The 21,373-nt window shown below is 34.1% G+C and overlaps 2 protein-coding genes across 25 annotated transcripts in view; both read left to right on the forward strand.

Moving 5' to 3' along the window:
- Nucleotides 1-21,373, forward strand: part of CAP (Cbl-associated protein) — a 155,387-nt gene that overhangs the window by 71,233 nt on the left and 62,781 nt on the right. The window contains exon 1 of one of the 23 annotated variants that reach the window (XM_089729780.1): nucleotides 8,008-8,167. The exons of 21 other annotated variants lie outside the window; for them this stretch is intronic. The gene's annotated coding sequence lies outside the window, so the exon portion shown is untranslated. Of the gene's footprint in view, nucleotides 1-8,007; nucleotides 8,168-21,373 lie in introns of those variants that run through there. One more of the 23 variants, XM_089729777.1, reaches the window with a different exon arrangement.
- LOC149502330 (uncharacterized) lies at nucleotides 12,247-13,949 on the forward strand. Of its 2 annotated transcripts, none has more exons than XM_089729842.1 (2): nucleotides 12,247-12,556; nucleotides 12,709-13,949. In XM_089729842.1, the coding sequence occupies exon 2, from the start codon at nucleotides 12,712-12,714 to the stop codon at nucleotides 13,048-13,050; it is 339 nt and encodes a 112-aa protein (XP_089585968.1). In that variant the 5' UTR covers nucleotides 12,247-12,556; nucleotides 12,709-12,711; the 3' UTR covers nucleotides 13,051-13,949. The 2 variants fall into 2 exon arrangements, with proteins under 2 accessions (XP_089585968.1, XP_089585967.1); XM_089729841.1 differs by having other exon boundaries at nucleotides 12,249-12,556; nucleotides 12,687-13,949.

The raw sequence follows: 21,373 nt of genomic DNA on the forward strand, positions 1-21,373 counted from the left end.
TTAAGGATTTATTATACTTATTACTTATATGTCAAACGGTTTCAATGAAACAAGTATTGTCAGGGTTACCAGGTTATTAAATGGTACTTAGTAGTAGTTATAGGTTGTTATGTTTATTTTCATAAATTTAATCTTGACTGTCAATACGACAGTCAGACGTACAGACAGACGAAATACAGAATTAATAGCACAGCCTTTTTTTAATTGACATCGATTGTAAAGAATCAATATTTCTAAAACGAATAGGTAGAGAAAAATAAGATGACCGTATCAAAAAAAAAAACACTCAAAGTATTCCCAATAGAAGATACGTTATAAAACGCAGAGAAAACGAAAGATTTCCGTAGACGTAGGATGCACATTTTTAACCTTAACTTGACTCAATAAAGTTGACAAACAATATTATTAAAAGTGTGTTTACTCCTTATGAACCTTATCAAGTTATAGCCAGTGAACCAGCGCCTACTAATATTGTATCTAAATAGATTTGCATACAGTTCTAATTGAAATGTATTATTGGAATTCAATATCGAATGCTTCTGATACGATCTGAATAGAGAAATTAATCTTGGCATCGCTTGGATTTTAGGCCGATTACCAGATTTATGCAGTTCCATTTGTGGTATAAACGTTGTTTGATTAAAACAAACAACCCAGAAAGACATGAGTTATAAGGAAAAGCTCAACAAAGAGGCCGGTTGTCAATGTTAAAAATTAAAAGTTTTCGAAGCAAAAAACAATAGCGATTCGATTTTAAATTTCTCTCTCGTTTCTGAACGATTTCAGTCATCGAACACATGCAATCATTTTATATAATTCGAATAGTATTAAAAGTCATAAAATACGATCATATTTTTTTAAGAAATTCATATCTATACTAATATATAAATCTACAGTGATTTTTACGGATGTTCTGTTATAACTACTGAACCATGCATCCGATTAACTTGAAACTTGGTATCCACGTAGAAAACACATGTACTTAATGGAGAGGCTAATATTTATATGAGTGTTGGACTCCCTAATGATAATGACAATAAATAATAATGTTAATTTTAAATGCCCAGTGAAGGGGGCGAGTACGGCTAGTATACATAGACAATTGAATTTAACACACTAAAAAAAACATAAAATGATGTGTACCCGAAACACATACTCATAGATATGTATGTGCACAGCTTATATGAAAAAAAGTATACTATGTGCTTCTAATTTTAATGAATGTACCTTCATCTGCCAAATTTATCTTTTAGATAACAAACGGTTTATTATTTATCCAACAGAAAATTAAACGAAGTCATATCTCGAATCTAATGTATGTATATGTGTATATGTAAGGCGAATAATACTGCTGTAATCATTGTGGAAACAGCTCAGGAGACAGGCCAAGGTCAAGTTTCAGGGACATGACCTTGCAATGAAGAAAGCGACGAAGAAGAGAAGATAATCATTGTGGTGTTTTATGACAATTTATGGAACGAACGAATGAGAGTAAACGCTCACATAGATTCTCATATTGTTCGACAGTTTTCCCGGTATCGACACTGCGATGAAATTAGTATGACTTATAGTTTTATCTCTATAATTTTGAAGAATTTTAATGCGTTGCGTGCCGTAAAGTAATACTCGCAATCTTCATAATATAAAATATATGAAAATATACATCAGAGCAACGTTGTTGATAGTGTACTATTCGATTGAAAGGTATTATTATTTGTTTATTAGCACTACAACTATTATTAGCTTCTAATGGTAAGTAGTTTTTTTTTTTTTTGGTCAGGAGGAAATCGCCGGACTTCCGCCCTTTTCTGGGGATACTGGGCGGGGTATGTCAGAGTCGAACTGACTAAAACCTCCTGTCGCTTAACAACCAACGTCCAAACCTCGCATGAGACAGAACTCATGACAAGGCAAAGGGGGGAAAGTGAAGCGTTTAGTGCGGAGCACATCTCTCCCATCACCCTCCCCCTCGGGACGCCGGACTGGCGGTCGTCGGCGCCACGACCACCAGCCCTCTCGGTCGGCAGGCTATCCGAAGCCCGCCTAGATGGCGCCGGTTAGAGTGGGTATGGTCAGTAGTTTAATATACTTATGGTATGGTATATTATATAACTATAAAGTAAATGGTATTAGAATCATACACGCACGGACACAGCAGGACAATACATCTCATAATATTGACGTCCAGAGTTTGTTCCTACGTCACTTGTGCAGCTGATTCTTCGAAAGTAAATAATATAATAAATAGTTAAAGATTAAACGTTAAAAACAATTTTAATTATGTCCACCGCTGGTTCCAAAAGTGACACAGTCCTAATAAAAATAGACGTAGCAAACTCAGTGGAATAGTACTTTTGTTAGTTTCCAATAATTAAAAAAAAAGTGGTGTTATAAAAGCATGTATATTAAACAAAATGAACATATTTAAAAACTAATTTTCTAGTCATTTCAATTCAATTTTCAGTCTATTTTAAGATTTAGCATAATACGTAAATGTCGAGGAATGATAATGAAATAATATGACGACAGTAAAAAAACGCCAGATTAAACTAAAAAAGTAGTTTCAATAATTAAGGTACAATTCGGGGAAAATCGAAAAAAAATGCACAACCAAAAAACGAAATGAAATAAAACTCAAGGGGCGAAATCCTCATTTCGATAGATAGCTACCTAATAAATAACTGTAAATATTCTAATTTGCATTCCAGAAACGTTGCCTGAGTACTTAAAACTATGTATACGTTTAAAGTTTCAATTGTACTGTCTTCACCCCTTGTGCTGGAGAATTCGGGTGGCGTATCCACGAAAAAAAATATATTCGAGAAACATCATCAATATCTCTGCGGCCTTAATTCAAGTAATCTATTTTCCTCTAACTGAAAGCAGTTTCGGCTCGGATTGATCAACGATATTTTACTCATACGTCGTATCAATCATAGTCGTAAACACGTTACGTGAAAGTGTCTTCCCGGAATTGATACGGAATACCCTTCGAGTTGATACTAACTGCTTTCTTTTTTCTTTTCACTTAATAAAATAATCAAGAATAAATTCGATTATTCAATCAAAAGTTGTTTACATGAATAAATCATAAACACATGAATATACCTACAAATTATTGCGAACAATAAGTTTTTACCCCCCTAATTTTAATAACCTCACTTTTTTTCAAATTAAAACAACTTGTTATTTAGAACGAATCGTAATAACTCAACAAAAAAGTTATTAACTCAATTAAAAGTTTGGAACTCATATCTTTGAATGGATATTAAGTTGATGCCTCAATTTAACACGCAAGTCGGGTAAACTGTAACATTTCATATAGGAAACATTTAATTTAGGTTGTCGGAAACATTACGTCGAGTAATATAAGTCATGTCAGGCGGTATTGGGCTCAAACGGCTGCATCGTTATAGGAGTGTGGCCGTGGGAGAATCCGCACCGGACAAGATTAATTACAGTTGTGGTTAAATTAATAACGGGCCGAACACGCACCCTAGATGCCACCTCGGATTTACTACCCTTATACACAAACAATAGCTAATCAAATCGTATTATCGCCTACGAAAGTGATTAAGATCCTGACGGCTCCACATAGCTTATCAGTCACCGCGGCAACCCGGAGATCGTGTTCATTTCGATGAGAATTTCATTGCATTTGTAATTACGGTATCAATAAACATTACTCCATAATTACAATTAGTAGTTTTATTATCGTGCCAAGTAGGTATTTTAACACGTATTTTTTTGTAATAACTTTCATAAGCCTTTGTTAAATATAATAATTTACTGATGGTAAGACCTCTTGTGAGTTCGCGCGGGTGGGTACCATCGCCCTGCCTATTTCTGCTGTGAACAGTAATGCGTTTCGGTTTGAAGGGTGGGGCAGCCGTTGTAACTATACTGAGACCTTAGAACTTATATTTAAAGGTGGGTGGCGTATTTACGTTGTGGATGTCTATGGGCTCCAGTAACCATTGAACATCAGGTGGGCTGTGAGCTCGGCCACCCAAAAAAAATTTTTCTTTGTTTTGTTTTTGTTATCAAGCTGACTTTTTTTTCCTACCTATTCGCTGGTAGCCTAAAGGCTATTCCAGCTACGCCTGGACGGGTAAGTGAGCTCACGGGCTCAACCTGAGAGAATTTGCTAACACTAGCCCTAGCAAGAGCAGTGCTTCGCAGAATCTATCACCGGATCGAATTCGCGATGAAAATTAAACTGACTGTACCAGACATTATGTCCTGTTCAGAATTCTTTAGGTATGTATATGTAGTGAACGTATTGAACGTATGTAAACTATCGGTCCACGGTGGTAATGCTAGCTTTGATAATCGACAAGTAAAGGAAATAAATTTATTGAAACTACTCATGCGCGCATTTTTAGTAAATTTCTCTTACTATGCTAGAAAACTTTTCTGAAGTGCTAACAACAACTGAACAATGTTTCAATTCAAACGGATAATTGACGTGCGAACGCATTAAACATGAACAAAGACACGAACCAGGCTCGGCTCGGCTCGTTCGTCATAGAATGAACGAATTGACTATAATGAACCCGTACTCTGCTTCTTTTGATATCATTATTCAAAGAATAAAATAATGTTGTAATCAATAAACGATTAACAATCAAGTACAACCACATTATTTTAAAACTAGCGACCCGCCCTCGCTTCGCTTCGGAAACATTAAAACACACATGAAACAAAAAAAAAAAAAAAAATAAAAAAAAAAAAAATTAGCCTATGTTCATCAGGGACAATGTCGGCTTCTAATGGATAAAGAATTTTTCAAATTGGTCCAGTAGTTTCGGAGCCTATTCGAAACAAACAAACAAACAAATCTTTCCTCTTTATAATATTAGTATAGATCAAGGAATTAAATACCCTTTTCGTATAATTTGTTTCATTTAAATGTAAGTATGTATTTGTACATCATGTTATTGGAGAAAAATACATGATCGTAAAATAAATGTTCTACAACTTGATGTTTGTTTTGTAATTGAAAAAAACTAATAAAGAAATAGAGCAAAGAAAAAAACAGCTAAAAAAGAGGCCCCACCTGATGATAAAGTAAAATAGCAATTCGATTTTAAATAATGTCATTTATCTGACCTTAGTGAACAAGTCACATTGGGATGCAAATTACATTCTGTAGAACGTACAGCTATTATAAAATGAGTTCATACCGCGTCCGACGAATAGCTGCATAAGGTCAAAGTAGTTGACATTGATACTTTAATAAATTGTTTAAAATGACCATGTTTATATTGCTAAAATACGCTTATTACCATAGAGGGCGGCCCAAGTGATTGTAATTGTTTAACGTCGTTTGAGGCGAAAAGCTAAGGATACAGGATCTCGTTGGAAGACGGACACAATGTGTAACGCTATGAAATTTCCACGCAAAGTTTATTCCGGACCGTAGAAAAATGCTGTTTGAAAAGAAGCGGTCAAATCGAATTAACGTAAAAATTAAATAACAATGCAATTTTTTTCTGATTCGTATCTGATATATTACTGAATAAGAAAAAAACAATTAATCATTTGAAATAATATTCTAATTTTGAAACGGTTTCGAGTAACCCTGTTTTAGAAAGGTACTCTATAGATAATAAGATAGATAACTATGAACAATAACAAAAAAATACAAAAATGTCACGAAACTGGAGAGCTATTGTTTTAATTTGCACTTAATGATGCAGGTAATACAAACTAAATTATGTATTTCATTTATCGAAATGCCACATGATGGCTGAAGTGACGGCTCCTGGGAATCCGGTATCGAATGAAGCCAATTTAGTAAATCGGAATAATAGGCCAATTTATTTAATCCCCGGAGTCCTTCCTAATAAAGGTAAAGTGTAGGCAATTAAAAGTTAACGTACATACGTATAGTTAGTCCTTAGTTGGGGACGAGTACCCAATAATAAGCGCATTTTCCGATAATAATATTGTAACGCGTTTACGGATTTTTGATTCCTATTGAACCGTTTACAAAAGTTCAAGAGTTTTATAAGTCCAATGTTAACTAAACCTATTATTATTATACACGGTTTTTTTTGTTTTTGCGTTCGTGTTTGAAGCTATGTGTATCCAAACTATGACCAAAGATGGTTTTTCTAATACGTAACCTTAGACCGTCTAAAAGTCCGTTAACCTACCTACCTTCATGCGAGAGGTTTTAGCTACCGGAGCACCGGTTTTATTTTATTTTAAAACTATATATTTAATCAACAGAACTACGTTGCAGTCGTATCTTTCCGATCCAAGTTTATCTGCAACAAAATAATTTTAACTGATCACTTAGTCTCCTATTAAATCAGCGTTTACAGCTGTGCATACAATAACTATACATGTCATTGTATGTTTACATATATATTTAGTAATCGGTATCAGAAAGACACGGCGTGTGTTACATACACAGTTTTCACAAAGTATTTTTTCTAAATACGCTCATTGGAAAGCAGTAAGTACTCTTGTCATGTAAATTGGGAATATTTTGTATTTGGGTAATCATAATTGACCCTACCTTCACATTATGGAAAACTAAAAGCTTATTACTAAAGAAATAGTAATTTTGACTAATTTCGATTAACATGAATTTTGGGCTGTAATTCTTTTTGGTTAATATGAGAACTAAAGTCTAAACAGAAGAATATAATTTACAACAAAATATGCCTGTTTGGAACGAAATATTTTAGTCTCAGCGTAACTCCCGAACCGAAATAGCAGAAATAAGCACGATAGTGGTGACATGGGCTAAGCATAATAATTAGGGTTTAAGAATAAAGAAGTTACATATAAAAATAAATGAAGTTGCTACAAATAAACATTATTGTTGGTATGATTTAGTAGTAGCTCTTGGATACAGAGAACTCATTCGGACCATAAGTACCGTTTGGTAGATTAGCACACAACGTTACCAGACAATATTTAGTTTTAATAAATAAAAAAATTACGCCGAATTTACCTTTTTACGTTAGATATTGCTTTATTTATTTACGTAATTAAAATACGTAATACAGTTACGTATACGTAAATAAAATTTACGTTTAATACAATTTACGCCGCACGTTGTGGTTTTCGCACCATGGACGATTATGCTAAAAAGAAAACACGTTTTCATCCGTCGCTTTGAAAAGCTTACTTGATTGGACTCTGTTGTAAAGTACTTAAGCAACAGTCCCCGATTGTTCAGGACGCTTCGGGCAGCGGCGTTTTGTAATTCCTAGAATGTATCCACTAATCGATATCACGGCGGCGGCCCGATTTTGCATCTTCAAGACGCTAGCCGGTTGCAGGAACATAGTTCTAAGGTTCTAGTTATACATTGATGAACTTTTGTACACCTATAAAAAGAACTTAATTATAAAAGAAGTTTTTTACGTAAAAATTACGTTTTTCTATATATTTTTGCAATAAAAAACCCACTGACTTAATAATAAATAATAAAAAAAAATGCTGTTTTATTTAGTTTTTATCTTCTGTTCCGATATTCAAATACAATATGATTTTACTATTTGTTTTAGAAGCAATACATATTTGTTAAGAATCGAAATGTCTACTTACATTGAAGATGCATATTGACTTAAAATAAAAAAGCGTCTAACGCGTCTACAGTTCGCAGTCACATTAACTCACCGCAGTTTATTTACAGATATTTAGTTCCAGTTATTTTCGGTCCTTCCTGCTCGTTGACCGACGTGCGAATTTAAGGGCAGCCTAGATTTTAATTCGATATTTATTTAAGTTTCTTAAAGAATAATACGAAATATTCAAATCTGAATTTCCATGTTAATTGTTAAAATACGTATTTACGTTTGATTATTTGCTGTCACAGTCTTCAGAAACAAAACAAGGTAAAAAGACATTAATGTACGTATGAGTATACCTAAGTGTGTAGCTTACATTGTGATGCTCGTTGTAATAACGACAACATGTCGTATTTCCATTGTTTCCCATTTTCCGTTTGTTAGTATCGCTTCGTGCGGCGTTATCAGAGGCAGACGGATCAGTAGGCGCTCGGCCCTCTCACACGTCGCACGTCCGCGCTCAGTGAAGTTTCCCGCACATTTTCCGACAGTTTTCCGTGCGCTCATCCGTCGTACGCCTCTCCCCGCTTCGAAAACGTCACCACGGGAAATGTCACCCTGATATACATTTAACGGTGTGTATAAACAACGCTGTGTTTATTATTTCGGATAAGTTAATGGTTGCCTCGATTCTTGTGTCTTGCACGTGATTGGATTACTGAATTAACGGATAATATTCGTTTTCATTGACGTAAGTAGGCGATGCGGTCGAGGTTTTGTTAATGAATTAGATGCGGACAGCGGGGCTGATCGCTGCTGCTTGAGATATTAATCGCCGATATCGACAACGGCATGTCGAAGGTCGTACTGATTGACTCGTTTATCTTTCATTATCTTTTGTCAAATGACATTATCTATTACCTGATTTTTGGGACTTGATAATCAATTCACCTGCAAGTAATGTAAAACAACAAACCATTTCAAATATAAATAAATACTCTTCGAATTCTCATATATTGCGTTCGATGATTAAAGTTAAATTTTTTTCATGAACTACGTAATAATATCATCAATAAAATAGTACTAATTTCGCCATTATTATAAATTCCCATAAAAAAAATGTGAGATTTAGTGCGATAGTTTTTCTTCATAAACAAGCCGTTTATGTTGCTATTGGGCCATGCATATAATCCATGGGTACGTTCGCTTTGAACCCCCGTCATCCCTCACGTGTACCTGCCCGCATATTGAGTTTTTTTTTTTTGCGTGCGCTTGTTTTATTGCTCGTACAAAGCCTTTACAGTGTTATTAATGGGCTTATAAATTTATTGGAACACAGCCTTTTGTGTTAGGTGCACGATTCTTGTTGACTTAGCGAAGTGATATATTTATTGGGACGCTCAAACGAGCAGTTTTCCATATTTACATAAATTTCCAAAAAAATAATAATCAAGTAATTCTATTTTTACTGATTAGACACGCAGTCGTATCGCAGAGTGTGTCAAATCTTAACACGTAGATAAAATGAACGTACTGTATATTTTGACAAAAAAAAGTAGGTACTGAAACATAATTTTACAACATTCTCTAATTAGATTCAATTCAAAATACATACTTAGAATGTTACCATACAAAAGTATTTGTAAAATTGCTCGAATTAATTATTACAAGAGACTATGTTTATTTTATAAACATATTCACAAAGCCGTGGAGCTATATTCTAATTTCAATTTTCAAGGCTTTTCATTTACAATTGTACAAAGCAAAACATGAGTTGCTTATATTATAAATTTTTTGTATAAAGAGTGGTACCTATCACATACAGCTCTTGGCACAATATATTACTCGGATTACGCGTTTCTAATGATACCTCGACTTTATTGTTCTGTTTGTTTTGATTTGAAATATCAGGCCTATGCTACTATATTTTTGATTGCTTTCATTTTCTCTATCTAAACAAAAACAAAAACACTAAAACTAAAATGCATAGTATAAAAATTAAATATGCTTAAACAATTTGAGGTCGAACCTTATGCTAATTAATTTACTCTATTCATAGTAAATTAACATAGTGGTCGTGTGTTAATTCGTGTTTTTCGAAACAGTTTTTTTTATAATACAGGCACTTCATTACATAACGTCGTTAAAACCGAATGTGTCATGTAAGTTGTAACGTTTTCCAAGATGTGGGCGAGATCATCTGTAACGCGAGCTAACTGGGCGTGGGTCACGGTCAAAATTAAATAAGACAGGGCAATCGGTTCGAACGATCGTTTGTAACAAGAGACAATTCACTCGTGTTGTAGCTAAAAAACATTACTCGACTGCCCTAGAGCAATTCCAGGAGGATCAGAATTACGATACCGTTTCGAACCTTTGACGGCGCCCAATTAACGTTACGATTCGAATCAAAGTCGGAATGTTTACGTAATGTAAGCAATTTCAAACACCCCCTAATTTAGTTAAATCTAAGCAGTTATAGGATACGGGTACTGGTTCATTCAGCAAATACTACATTCAATGCAGTTGGTGATTTTACTGGTGGTAGGGTTTATTTTGGGTCCGCACAAGTAGATACCATCATCCTGCCTATTTCTGTGATGTCTGCAGCTCCAGCTCCAACTTCAGCTTTAATAGTGGGACTGTCGTTATACAAAACAATGAATATTAAAAAAAAATGTAATATTTAAAAAAAAGATAAAAGAAAAAAGACATGCCCGCTGAGTCTCTTGCCAGTTCTTCTCAGGACGGAGGCTAGTTTTTGTGAATTAGCGGTAGTTCTTTTTGACGTTCAACAGGTATGTACTTTCATTTATGTTGAACAATTTTTTTTTATTTGATTTGATTTCATTGAGACTTCGATCTAAATGGTCAAGGTGTTTACGTTTTGTTGTCTACGGACACCGGCTATCACTTCACACCTGTTGAGCTAATTCACCCACCTCAGCAATAAAATAAATGCAACATCTCACATAATAATCCGTTTTATTGAATCGAATTGGAAATTCACAAAACCATCAAGCACTGCTTGTTCTGTTTGGCCGAATTTGCGGCCTAAGAGTGAACAGCAAGGCTATCGCCATTAAAAAGAAACGATTAAATCTTCAAAGCCACAAACAAACACAATGCTGGCGATTCTACTATATTTAGGTCATGGACTTAGACGGACGACGCCTTGCGCCCGGTTCTTAGTGACGAACTTCTATAATCCCTTATACATCACTATAGATAATGAATCTCAATAGGAACATATTTATGGCTGTTGATATAATGGGATGTTTCTTTTATTACCTTTGAAAATAGGAGAGCTTGCAGCTCGTCGAGGTCTAAAGAAATATGGAATAACAAATAAAGCAGTGGTTGAAAGGATAAGTGTTGAACGAAAGTCGTTCTTTCACGACAATAAAATCGATTAACCCGCCCTATTCCCCCTGTGACCCAGCTAATTGTTAGTGTGAAATTTATAAATCATATTTAATGTACAAACGTTCGTATAAGTGAACTCGATCCTTATATGGTTGTAAAACTGGAGCCTAGTACTCGCATGTGTACGGTTGCGTTGTAAAACCCGTCTAATGGATATCTATGAGTGAATCACGACGTATTTGATGATTTATGGACATAGTATTTGCTTTAAACAGATGTGAATATATAGTTCATACCGGATTATTTCTTTAATGTAAGCATAGTTACGATGCACAAATAAGCAAACCTTGAGAGCTAAATAGCATGGACACACACAGCAGCGTTGCAACTGTGAAATATTTGCATACTTATAACTGGCTCGTTAATTTTTGTGTAAGAATATACAATTAGTTCTTTAAACTAAAGTGTTGAGATAATTAAAAGCAAATGTTAACATATTTTCGATCCTATTCACGAGGAGTCAGGATAAAATTTCGACTTAAAATAAATTAAAAGTACCTAATTAGTTTTAGCAATAGGCCATCGAGTTTTGTAAATGATTCGACGAGTTACATAGGCTAAATTCGAAATTGGTGACATCGAACACGATCCTTGCACGAAAGCAGAATCAATTTATTATTTACCAAAACAAAGTGAATTTCCAGAGCATCGCTAACTTTTTAAAAGGGCTTACAGTTTTGTTCTCCGTAGCGTAGGTAACTTTGGTTTAGGAGTTGAAAAGCAACTTTGTTTCAAATCGAGAACTGCGTTCCGTAACTTATTTCAGTGTCATTAGGACATCCTCAAGGAAAACTCAATAAAAGCAAGTATTGACTTTTAGATTCGATTCTACGAGGGATATTCTATTGATATCCTTCATAAGTACTAATGAATTTAATTGACATTGGTAAATGAAAAAAGATAATAATATTGGATTTAAAGTCTAAATGAAAATTCATTGTTTTAGGGTATATTATATATGGTACCTTATGGTATATTGATCGAAGTGCAACGTACACTAAGCGTACATCTCTGCCTTAATGTGCTATTAAAATAAATAAAAACGTTTTTATAGAAGTAAATAATATAGGTAATTATTATAAAAAAATAAGAATATTTTTATGATTATTTTTTTATAAATTAAAAGAAGAACTGAATACAGAGTGATGTCTTTAAGCATACTAAAGCATTCTCCTAATTGTTATATACAGTGTACACTGTAATGATATGTACACTGTAATGTATATAATTGCGCAAAGCCCGATGCAAGCAAAATCAGCCAAGTTTTCCGACTAGTCGGCTACTGTGCGTTTAACCCTACAAGGCACCTAGTTCCATATGTGGAACACTGTCTTTAATCGTTCCTATAACTATAAAACAAGAAATAGCGTCATCTATTGACATATTGATAGATGCTACAGACATTTAGCAATGTTGTAATACAAAACTTTACCTAAAGATGTCTTTCGTGTTAAAGTTATAGTATATGAAGTGTGAAATTTGAATGAAAGTGGAACGTTAGTCGTTTGTTTGAATTCAAAAATATTAAAAAAATAGTTATTGAACAGTTTTGACTCCAAAAAAATTCTGTGCTGCAACGAAGTGTATATTTTGCAGAGGTAAGTTGTTTTTTTTATATTACAATAGTAAACGTATTAGTAAATCATATTTTTATGCATGTTCCACATACGGTACGTTGAGCTTTAGTGTCTGTTTTCACTTATACTTACTTACAATAACGTTCCCTAGGATTTTTTTGATTTTATTGCAGATAATGTCGCGAAGAAGATTGCGTGATGAAGATATTGAAGGTTTCTGGGATATTCCTTCTGGGAGTGAAGATGGTCAAGATTTTTCTGATGCTGAAAGTGATGATGACATCGAAAAGGTTCAGTCCATCCGAAACTTTTTATCAGAGCCACTCAGCAATGTGGAAACTTCCTTCTCTCCGCAAATATATCAGTATTCGTCTCCCGTCAACGAGCATGTTACGAATATTGTAAATCATCAGCCAGAAATATCAAACCCTCAGCCTAGTACATCAGGAATGACTTCAAGGACAACTACAAGTCCATTGCACAATCTCAGGAACCTAGACGATCATCGACTATGAGTAATACAATCGGTCATGGATCTAGAATCCCTGGCACTGTAACTGTCACTCAAAGAAAAAAAAGATTTATTTGGAAGAAAACATATTTTCAATAACGCCCTTCTTCATTTACTGGAAACGCAAATTTCCAGTCACCGATTATAGACTTTGAAACTCCCCTTCTTTATTTTTTATGTTTTTTTTGGTGATGCGTTATTTCAGCATATTGGAGAAGATATTCAGCATATGCACAAATTTAGTGTCCAAAAAAATTCTTCAAAGAAAATGGTACTTGAGGCTATTTTATCATCTTCTTGATGTAACCCTTGTCAATTGCTGGTTATTGTACAGAAGAGTCGGAGAGCAGCAGCATATACCAACCCCAATGAAACCGAAGGACTACAAATTTGAAGTAGGAAAAAGTTTATGCATATGTGGGTTATCAATAAACAAAAAGAGAGATAGACCAAGTTTATCTGATGAAGTTGAAAACAAAAGACAGAAGCCAAATACATCAATCCTACCTCCGCGTGATGTCAGGCGCGATGGATTTGAGAATTTTCCTGTTTGGGGTCAAAAAAGACAACGATGCAAATATCCTGGTTGCAAAGGAAATACATTCATATCTTGCGACAAATGTTGCGTAGAACTTTGCCTCAGTAAATGTAACAATTGTTTTAGATCCTTTCATCAATAAATCATTTTATATTAGTTATAAGTATGATTTTGCAATAATATAAAAAGTAAAATATAAGTAAAGGTAATAGTCATTTCATTTTGAATAATTTACAATTGAACAAAAAGTACATAGGAAACTTCCAAAACAATTCAACTGTACTAGTTTAGTATACCAAAAAGTATAGTTAAGGCTCAGTGTACCATATGTGGAACTGAAATAAAAAGTTGATTTTTTCGTAAAATATGGTTTTATTTTTATTTTTATATGTTTTCCCGATCTTCTGATCACTAAATACAAACTATATATTTTTTTCATGCACAAAAAAAAAATTGAGCCTTGTAGGGTTAAACGCTTCCTTAATTCAGTCCAGTTGCTCTAATTACCCAGCTGTCATTCGTTTAAGTGCAGGTTACTTGTGTTTTGTCATTGCGGCAGGAGTATCATTGGGAATTACTTAATGTTTGTAATTTTTCCTCGGGAATTGTTGTCTGTTCTTGACAGAACGACGTGAGGAAATGTAAAAAGAAATTATTGTTATTAATGCGTGAGTAACTGATTCAGTATCAAGAGCAACATTCAAATATAAAATTTAGTAGGTGTTCTAACTTTAGTTTCATTAAAAAAAAACTATTTTTCATTCGTTGTAAAAAGAACAGGCTCCATTTTCATATAGTTTAACATTATCATGAACCAAAAAAATATGATTTATTTATCCGTTACTCATACTATTTAATTTATAAATGATAAATTAGACATAATTATTTATGTACGTCATAATGAATGTATAATGAATCCAGTCTATTTATTATCCAGCGTAGCAATAATGCATTGCAGTCCGAAGGGACGCATAATAGTTATAAGTGTGGTTAAGGATTCAGTGTTTACAGATTGGCGATAACATTCACAGAGTTACGATTTTGGATTATCAGTTAGCTTGAGATCATTACTTCGGATCGGTCGGGTGGGTCTGTCGGATGGTAAAGAAGTAGTTGTAGTTGCTGGAGAAGGTCAGATTGCATTCTTCTGACTAATAACCGGACATACCTATAAGACTGGCGCACTATATTTCGTGCAAAATCCTCTAGCTATTTAACTTTATTAATGAAAAACGATAAAGGTCAAATAGATTTTTATCTAATTACTTTTGGAACAAAGAGTCCTGTAATACCATTTAATTAGGTCAAATTCTGCTTAAACTTGTTTGTACAAGCCGAAGGCAAAGATAATTTTGGATTAACGATTAATAGGCGCTCGGTTTCTATTTGTTTCAACGAAACTTTGCCATTTTATTGGAAATGTTTGGTTTTTAAAGTGTTTAATGTTTCTCGAAGCATGCCCGAAGACTATTTTATGATGTATCCTCGTATGCTGTTATTATATTCTGAAAGCCAAGGCCATCAATGTGAACAAACTTTTCACCAAATACTCACCAAATACCATTGAGTAACATCTCCAGTAGATATGGCTCCAACTGACTTTCCTAAATTCAAATTACCACTTCTTGGTAGCCATTCTTATTCGGTAGAAGACATAGAGAATTCACGGTGAGAATTTCCGTGAAGATCGTTTAAAAAATGTTTTGGTGATTAAATTATTCATTGGCGTCAGTGTATCGTTTCTGAAGGAGAGATAAAAAATTGATAAAATAAATTTGGATAATTGGCTAACATTTAGTGTATTATTGATCTATTCCCGATACTCTTTTGACAAATTAGTATATTTCACAACTTTAGACCTATTCAATACTTTTATCAAATAGTTGTTCTGAGAGCTCTCGATGTCAACTAGACCAAAAGCAGTATTTACTTTAATTTAAGATAGACTTTCTGTAGTGACGTCATAATATAGATTAGATCTATATATTTACCAGATCAACCCAACTTTCGATAAGGTACATTTGAAAAGTAGCGCCCACGTACCTAAACATTTTTCCCTGAATCGAGATTGTTTTTGCTATTTTTATAATAATCAGAATTATTATCTCAGTGTTAGCTATACAGTGTCAGTTATGTATAAAAATAAAACGTGCTAACTTGCTAACTTCCGCCAGTTCAGCTCAATGTGCTCTAGGGTACAAAGCTGTATGCAAGTGCTCGCGGTGTACCTACCTGCACTAAAATATCTAGATCAGTGTCTATTTCAACTAGTAACTCTTAAACCTTAATTAAAATATTTACCTGAATTTAAATGCATTGTTTTAATCTTGTTCCTAATGGTTTCCTTAGTTTCGTGAAACTGGTGGCGATCTATCTTTGTGCGCTCTTAACGAGATTAACCTGTCTCCTGTGGTTTATGGGAATTGTTCATTTGCGTAACTTTTTGCATTCAAAATTGATGGGTATGGTATTTACTTATGAACAAGTCAAAATTGTTAATTAATGTTTAATATAATATAAATCGAACGAGTTTAACCTTAAATTGGTTAATAAACGGAAAAAATACGCTGCTATAGGAAGCCGAAACAAAAAAAAAGTTGTTTTTCTGATGATTTTGATCAGCAAAAGCAGAGTGATAAAGTTATTGTATTGTCATTGAATCTTGATAATTTTAGGAGATATTTTTGTTTTGTATAAATCACTATAAAGCACTCGGTTGATAAGCAGATAGATGCAGATAAAGCTATAAATTATGTTAAAATTATGAATAAAATTATTTTCCTTGAAAACGATTATAGAGTACCTAGTCTAGTGAGAATCTAAAAATGTAGTAAAAGTATCTAAATTTTTTTTCTATTGTTCAATTTTTTTTTACTCTCATATTAGTTTGGCATTATGAATTTGAATAAACTAGTGGTCGCCCGGTAGTAGAAATTCGACTATAATTAATTGAAATTATAATCAATCAATCAATCAATCAATCAAGCATATAAGACTACACTATAGAAAAATATTAATAAAGACAAACAATATTTAATCTATTCTCAATTTGACAACAGACGTCAAGAACAAAAGTTTGACAATAAATAAATAGTATGAATCATAGATTATACACTTAAGTATGAATGCTTGTGCGTGTCAAGTACATGGTAGTGTGTGTAATGTTTTCTTTATTGATTTAATGCATATTTTAATTTATGTATTATCTTAAACAAATATTAGCATTGTGCACTTCTTCTCTATATTCTCTATAAGTTTGGAAAATTTCATACTCCTCCGTCCGCGCAATTTTCGTAAAAAGGGATACAAAGTTTTTGCTTCACGTATTAATTTGAATGAATATGAAAAATTTTTTTCTTTTCCAAATGCACCTTGTATTGGCATTCATTTTCTCACGCAGCTTAACAACACTTACGTCATAATGTATACAACATTTGAAGCTTCCACGGTCCATTCGCAGTAGCAAATTGTTAGTTTTATTAAATAGTCATCCGAGTGGCCGGTAACAGGGTCGATGGGTTGATTGTGTGTAATGGCGGGCGCGGTCGGTTCACGCACTGCACAGGATCTGGGCTTCATTTGATGCGCCGTCGCAGCCCATGTGTGGCGGCACTCCCTCGCCCATAACTCAACGATACGTAAACACTATTGTTGTTATAATTTAGTGAATATTATAGGTATGTACAATGTCCATTTCCTATATATGGACCCTTTTTTTTGTATACGTATCTATCTATTTAGTTTTTTTTGTGTGAAATGAGAAAAACAAGTGCCAACGGTTTTGTATAAAAATTACCCGTTTCATGAATTAGTATTAAAAATATCAAAATGCATTTAGGAAAGTTATAAGTTATAAGTATTTCAATTTTAACCAATAATAAATGTGAATAAATCAACCTAACGTTTACAAACTATGATCATGATTTGTATACTGTTACGTACTGTTAACTGTCAAGTGGTTTATAACTTTAGTGGCAAGATGCAAAATTAAACATTTTATTGTTTATAGCTTGAAATGAATTCGTTGGAAACGTATTGAAAAATGTGTTAGCGCGACGGATTACAACACGCCGTCGCGTCGCCTCGCGTACTCCCCGACGGTTACCGAATACCGTTTCAACTGAATCATTGGCTCGCACCTGCATTTGAACTATGGTTTCTCATTTCACTGAACAGATGCTACAAATATACATTTGCCTTTGACTGCAAGCCAATTCGATTTCACGGACCGACCGTTGTCAATAAGGTTCCGTGCACAATTAGGTAGACTTTTTAAAAATACCAGCTCTGTTGCGTAGCCTATGACTAACGCGTCGTTTTTTGGCTTTTGCATTATCGATACACTCATAAAATTATATGATATGAGGTTGGAATCTCAGTTTTCTTGTATAGTTGCTGTCACATCCTTCAAACGAAAACGCAAGACCACTTGAAGACAGAAAATTCGTAATGGCATACATACGATCGCGTTCTCGCAAAACGCCGCTATTATATATTCCATTTAATTACAAAACGAAAATCCATCACATCAGATCATATTATTTTGCTAGGTATTCAACATAAGCCCTGAAATTAAGTTTGGAGTCGCTGTAGATTAGTTGTTTTACTAGTTTAGTTGTGAAGAACCCTTTTCAAGTCGTGAAATTGAGAGTCCTCAATCTTCTAATATTTACCATTTGGGGTACAGTAATTTTTAAATTAAATTCAAGGGATCATCCTCAAAAGTAATGGCTTTATGGAAGGCGAGGTCGAAGCGTTGTTAACTTAGTTAAGTACGTTTTCTGAGCTCAATGAGGGTTGAGGTCGCGGTTTGTGCGGGAACAAATAAAGTCGTCAAATGCTTTTTGTCTCCCCCGTTGAACCCAAAAAAGAATTCACTGAGACAGTTGTTTAAACAGTAAGAACTAAGTAAGCTATTGTTGTCAATTGCGTTTCTTTAAACGAATATAAGCATTGTTTTATTTAATTTACCCCTAAAAATCCAAATAACAAATCTGGGTCAATACCCCTTGTATTGGCCCAGATTTTTTATTTGGATTTTTATAACGAAATATATAGATTTGAGTTAATTTAATATTGGTCAGCTTACGTTTATTTTTAGCATCTTGCAAAGGTTTACACATCTTGAGATTCAAATTTCAATGACTTCTGTTTTTTGTATCATCATGAAGCTTAAAAATGATATGTACTTTTATAATTGATGGCGGTACAGTAATATGGTTTGGTTACGCTAGTCTGATGATAGATTGGTCGATGATGATGATAGCCTGGAAATTCAATTACGGACATTGAAAGGCTATTGGGAAACTCATTGGATTTTACATTATCATATTTGTCTTAGCACTTACATGCGTACACAGGGAGTTTTTTTTTTAAACCAAAGTTTATTATTTACAGAATTTTTCTTTTCCCATATTTATATTTAGAAACATACGTATGATTATTTGTGAGCGTCTATACATTTTGTTGTTTTAGCTTCAAACATATATTTTAATAAGCGGTTGGATGCGAAAGCTTTCTCTACGATTCCGAATGCGTTAATTAAATATTAGTTTAACACGGTTCTAGAGAAGGGTTACCGAGAATCAATATTTACTAGGACAGTACGTTATTATTCATAAGTTTTGTTAGCTTAGTAAATATTTATACAAGTTTATTATGTTCAATATACTCGTATAGGTTACGCGAACTACTGAACTAAATTTTTCATGTCGTTAGTAAACATTAGAATATTACTATTAAAAAATCTGTTTGTAACTGACTTTTTTTTTACTACTTTTTCTTCTATGATTTACATTTTATGATTGTATTAAAAACATTTACCGCGTATACCCAAATAACTGCAGAAAATGTACTGCGAGATGCATCTTCATACTGATGAAATAGGAATTAATATACATATCATAAATATTTCATTAACAAGAACAGGCTTAGAGCTAACCCGATGCTTCCCGTGAGTGCTGTAAAAGGCGAGAAAGGAATTCACCAGAGAATAGGCAGCACGATTATCTGAGTTCAAACCGGCATACTGCGGTCGTCAATCGCTATCCTTGAACTGTTAGGTCCTCTTTGGAAACGCTCGGACAGCTATTAATAAATCCCACCCATCTCTGACTCAACCCGTACCTTCGGCCTTCGAGCCACAAGCGGTCCATCCCAAAAAGGCATTTAATGGTAGTAGGGTGTAATGTAAGTAGGTATGCGAGAGTAGGCAATACTATGCTGCTTATTTCTGTCACGAAGAAGTATTTCGTTCCAGTTCCAAATGTGAGACAGCCATTATACAAAATATAATTGAAACCTAGCACATAAAATCTCCAGGAAGATAGTGTCATTCACATTGTGATGTCTATGGGCATCTTTATAGCATATAAACACTGTATACCGGGTGAGCTGTGAATTCATTCAACTATCGATGCAATAAATGAAAAATAATAGGTCGTTTTAGTATGATGCTCTGTTACTTTTTTTTTTTTGCTTAGATGGATGGACGAGTTCACAGCCCACCTGTTGTTAAGTGGTTACTGGAACCTTGAAACCTTGAAACACCTTGAAATATAAGTTCTAAGGTCTCAGTATAGTTACAACAGCTACCCCACCCTTCGAACCGAAACGCAGTACTTATGTTTCTCAAATTTCTACAAGTTGGCTGCGGGCAAGTGAGCAAATGGTTTACCATGATAACATTAGGGAGGTATAAACGTGAATTTATTTCGGGACGCTTATAACAATATTTTGTGATCTTGTTTGTTTGCCTATTTCAAAGAATAAAGCTTCCGGCTATCCCTTGATAGTGGAATCAATGGTTTGTATTATCCAATACTAAAAGAATAACGGATACTTGGCACAACAAATAAACGTAGTGAAAATGTATGAATGAGTTTTTGGTAGTCCCATTTATAAACGAGTGACGTATTGTAATCCTTAACCTTTACCTCGATAGCGCCTTATCTCGAACCACAGATGTTCCCAGAATCGCGTAAATGTGGCTCGCTCGATTACTCGAATTGTACAAATTTAGCTAATTATCTCTACGGTGATAACAGTAACGTGCGTCTGATTAAAACTACTTTTACCATTTAATGTTGCGATAAAAATCGTGTTCATGATTAAAAACTAGTTTAAATTTATCTTTGGAATATACTCGGGGTGCGACATACGAAAATAAATAAAACAAAAATGTGCCTCTTATAATTCGCGATGTTGAAAAATTAAGAAGTAACTCAATTTAATTTAGTATCTTCTTCAGATTTCACGAGCAGTAGATATAATTATAATTACTTTTACGGGTTAAACTCGCTTTTTTTTTATTTGTCACTATATTATTAATATTATTATTTTATTGCCGTATAGGCAGACGAGCATACGGCCCACCTGATGGTGAGTGGTTACCATCGCTCATGGACGTCGGCAATGCCAGGGGCAGAGCCAAGCCGCTGCCTATTGTTTAATACTCTCCACAAGCCTCGTTTGAAGAAGGACATGTCATAGCGCTCGGGAAACACCGTGGAGGAGAGCTCATTCCAGAGTCGGACGACGTATGTTACAGTTTTCGGGATCACAGGCGACTAAAGTGTTTTTAAAAGTACTTGTCAAAGTAGTCCTAATGTATTTTAGTTTTGAAGAACGTTTCTGAAGAGCTGTTTACATGATTGCACTTGTGATGGAAAACTCTGGAAACTTAAATGAGTCCCACCGTTGAAATAATATAGGCACTCGACCTTAGGTCTTTCGTTAACGTCATAACAAGGAGATATATGTTTAAACCAAAGTCTTTAAAACCAATAAT

This window comes from Bombyx mandarina, chromosome 09, assembly GCF_030267445.1.
Source record: "Bombyx mandarina strain Sakado chromosome 09, ASM3026744v2".
NCBI classification, from domain to species: Eukaryota; Metazoa; Arthropoda; class Insecta; order Lepidoptera; family Bombycidae; genus Bombyx; species Bombyx mandarina.

Coding starts and splice junctions, on each gene's coding strand:
- LOC149502330 (XM_089729842.1), top strand. CDS start 12,712: ATGTCGCGAAGAAGATTGCGTGATGAAGATATTGAAGGTTTCTGGGAT.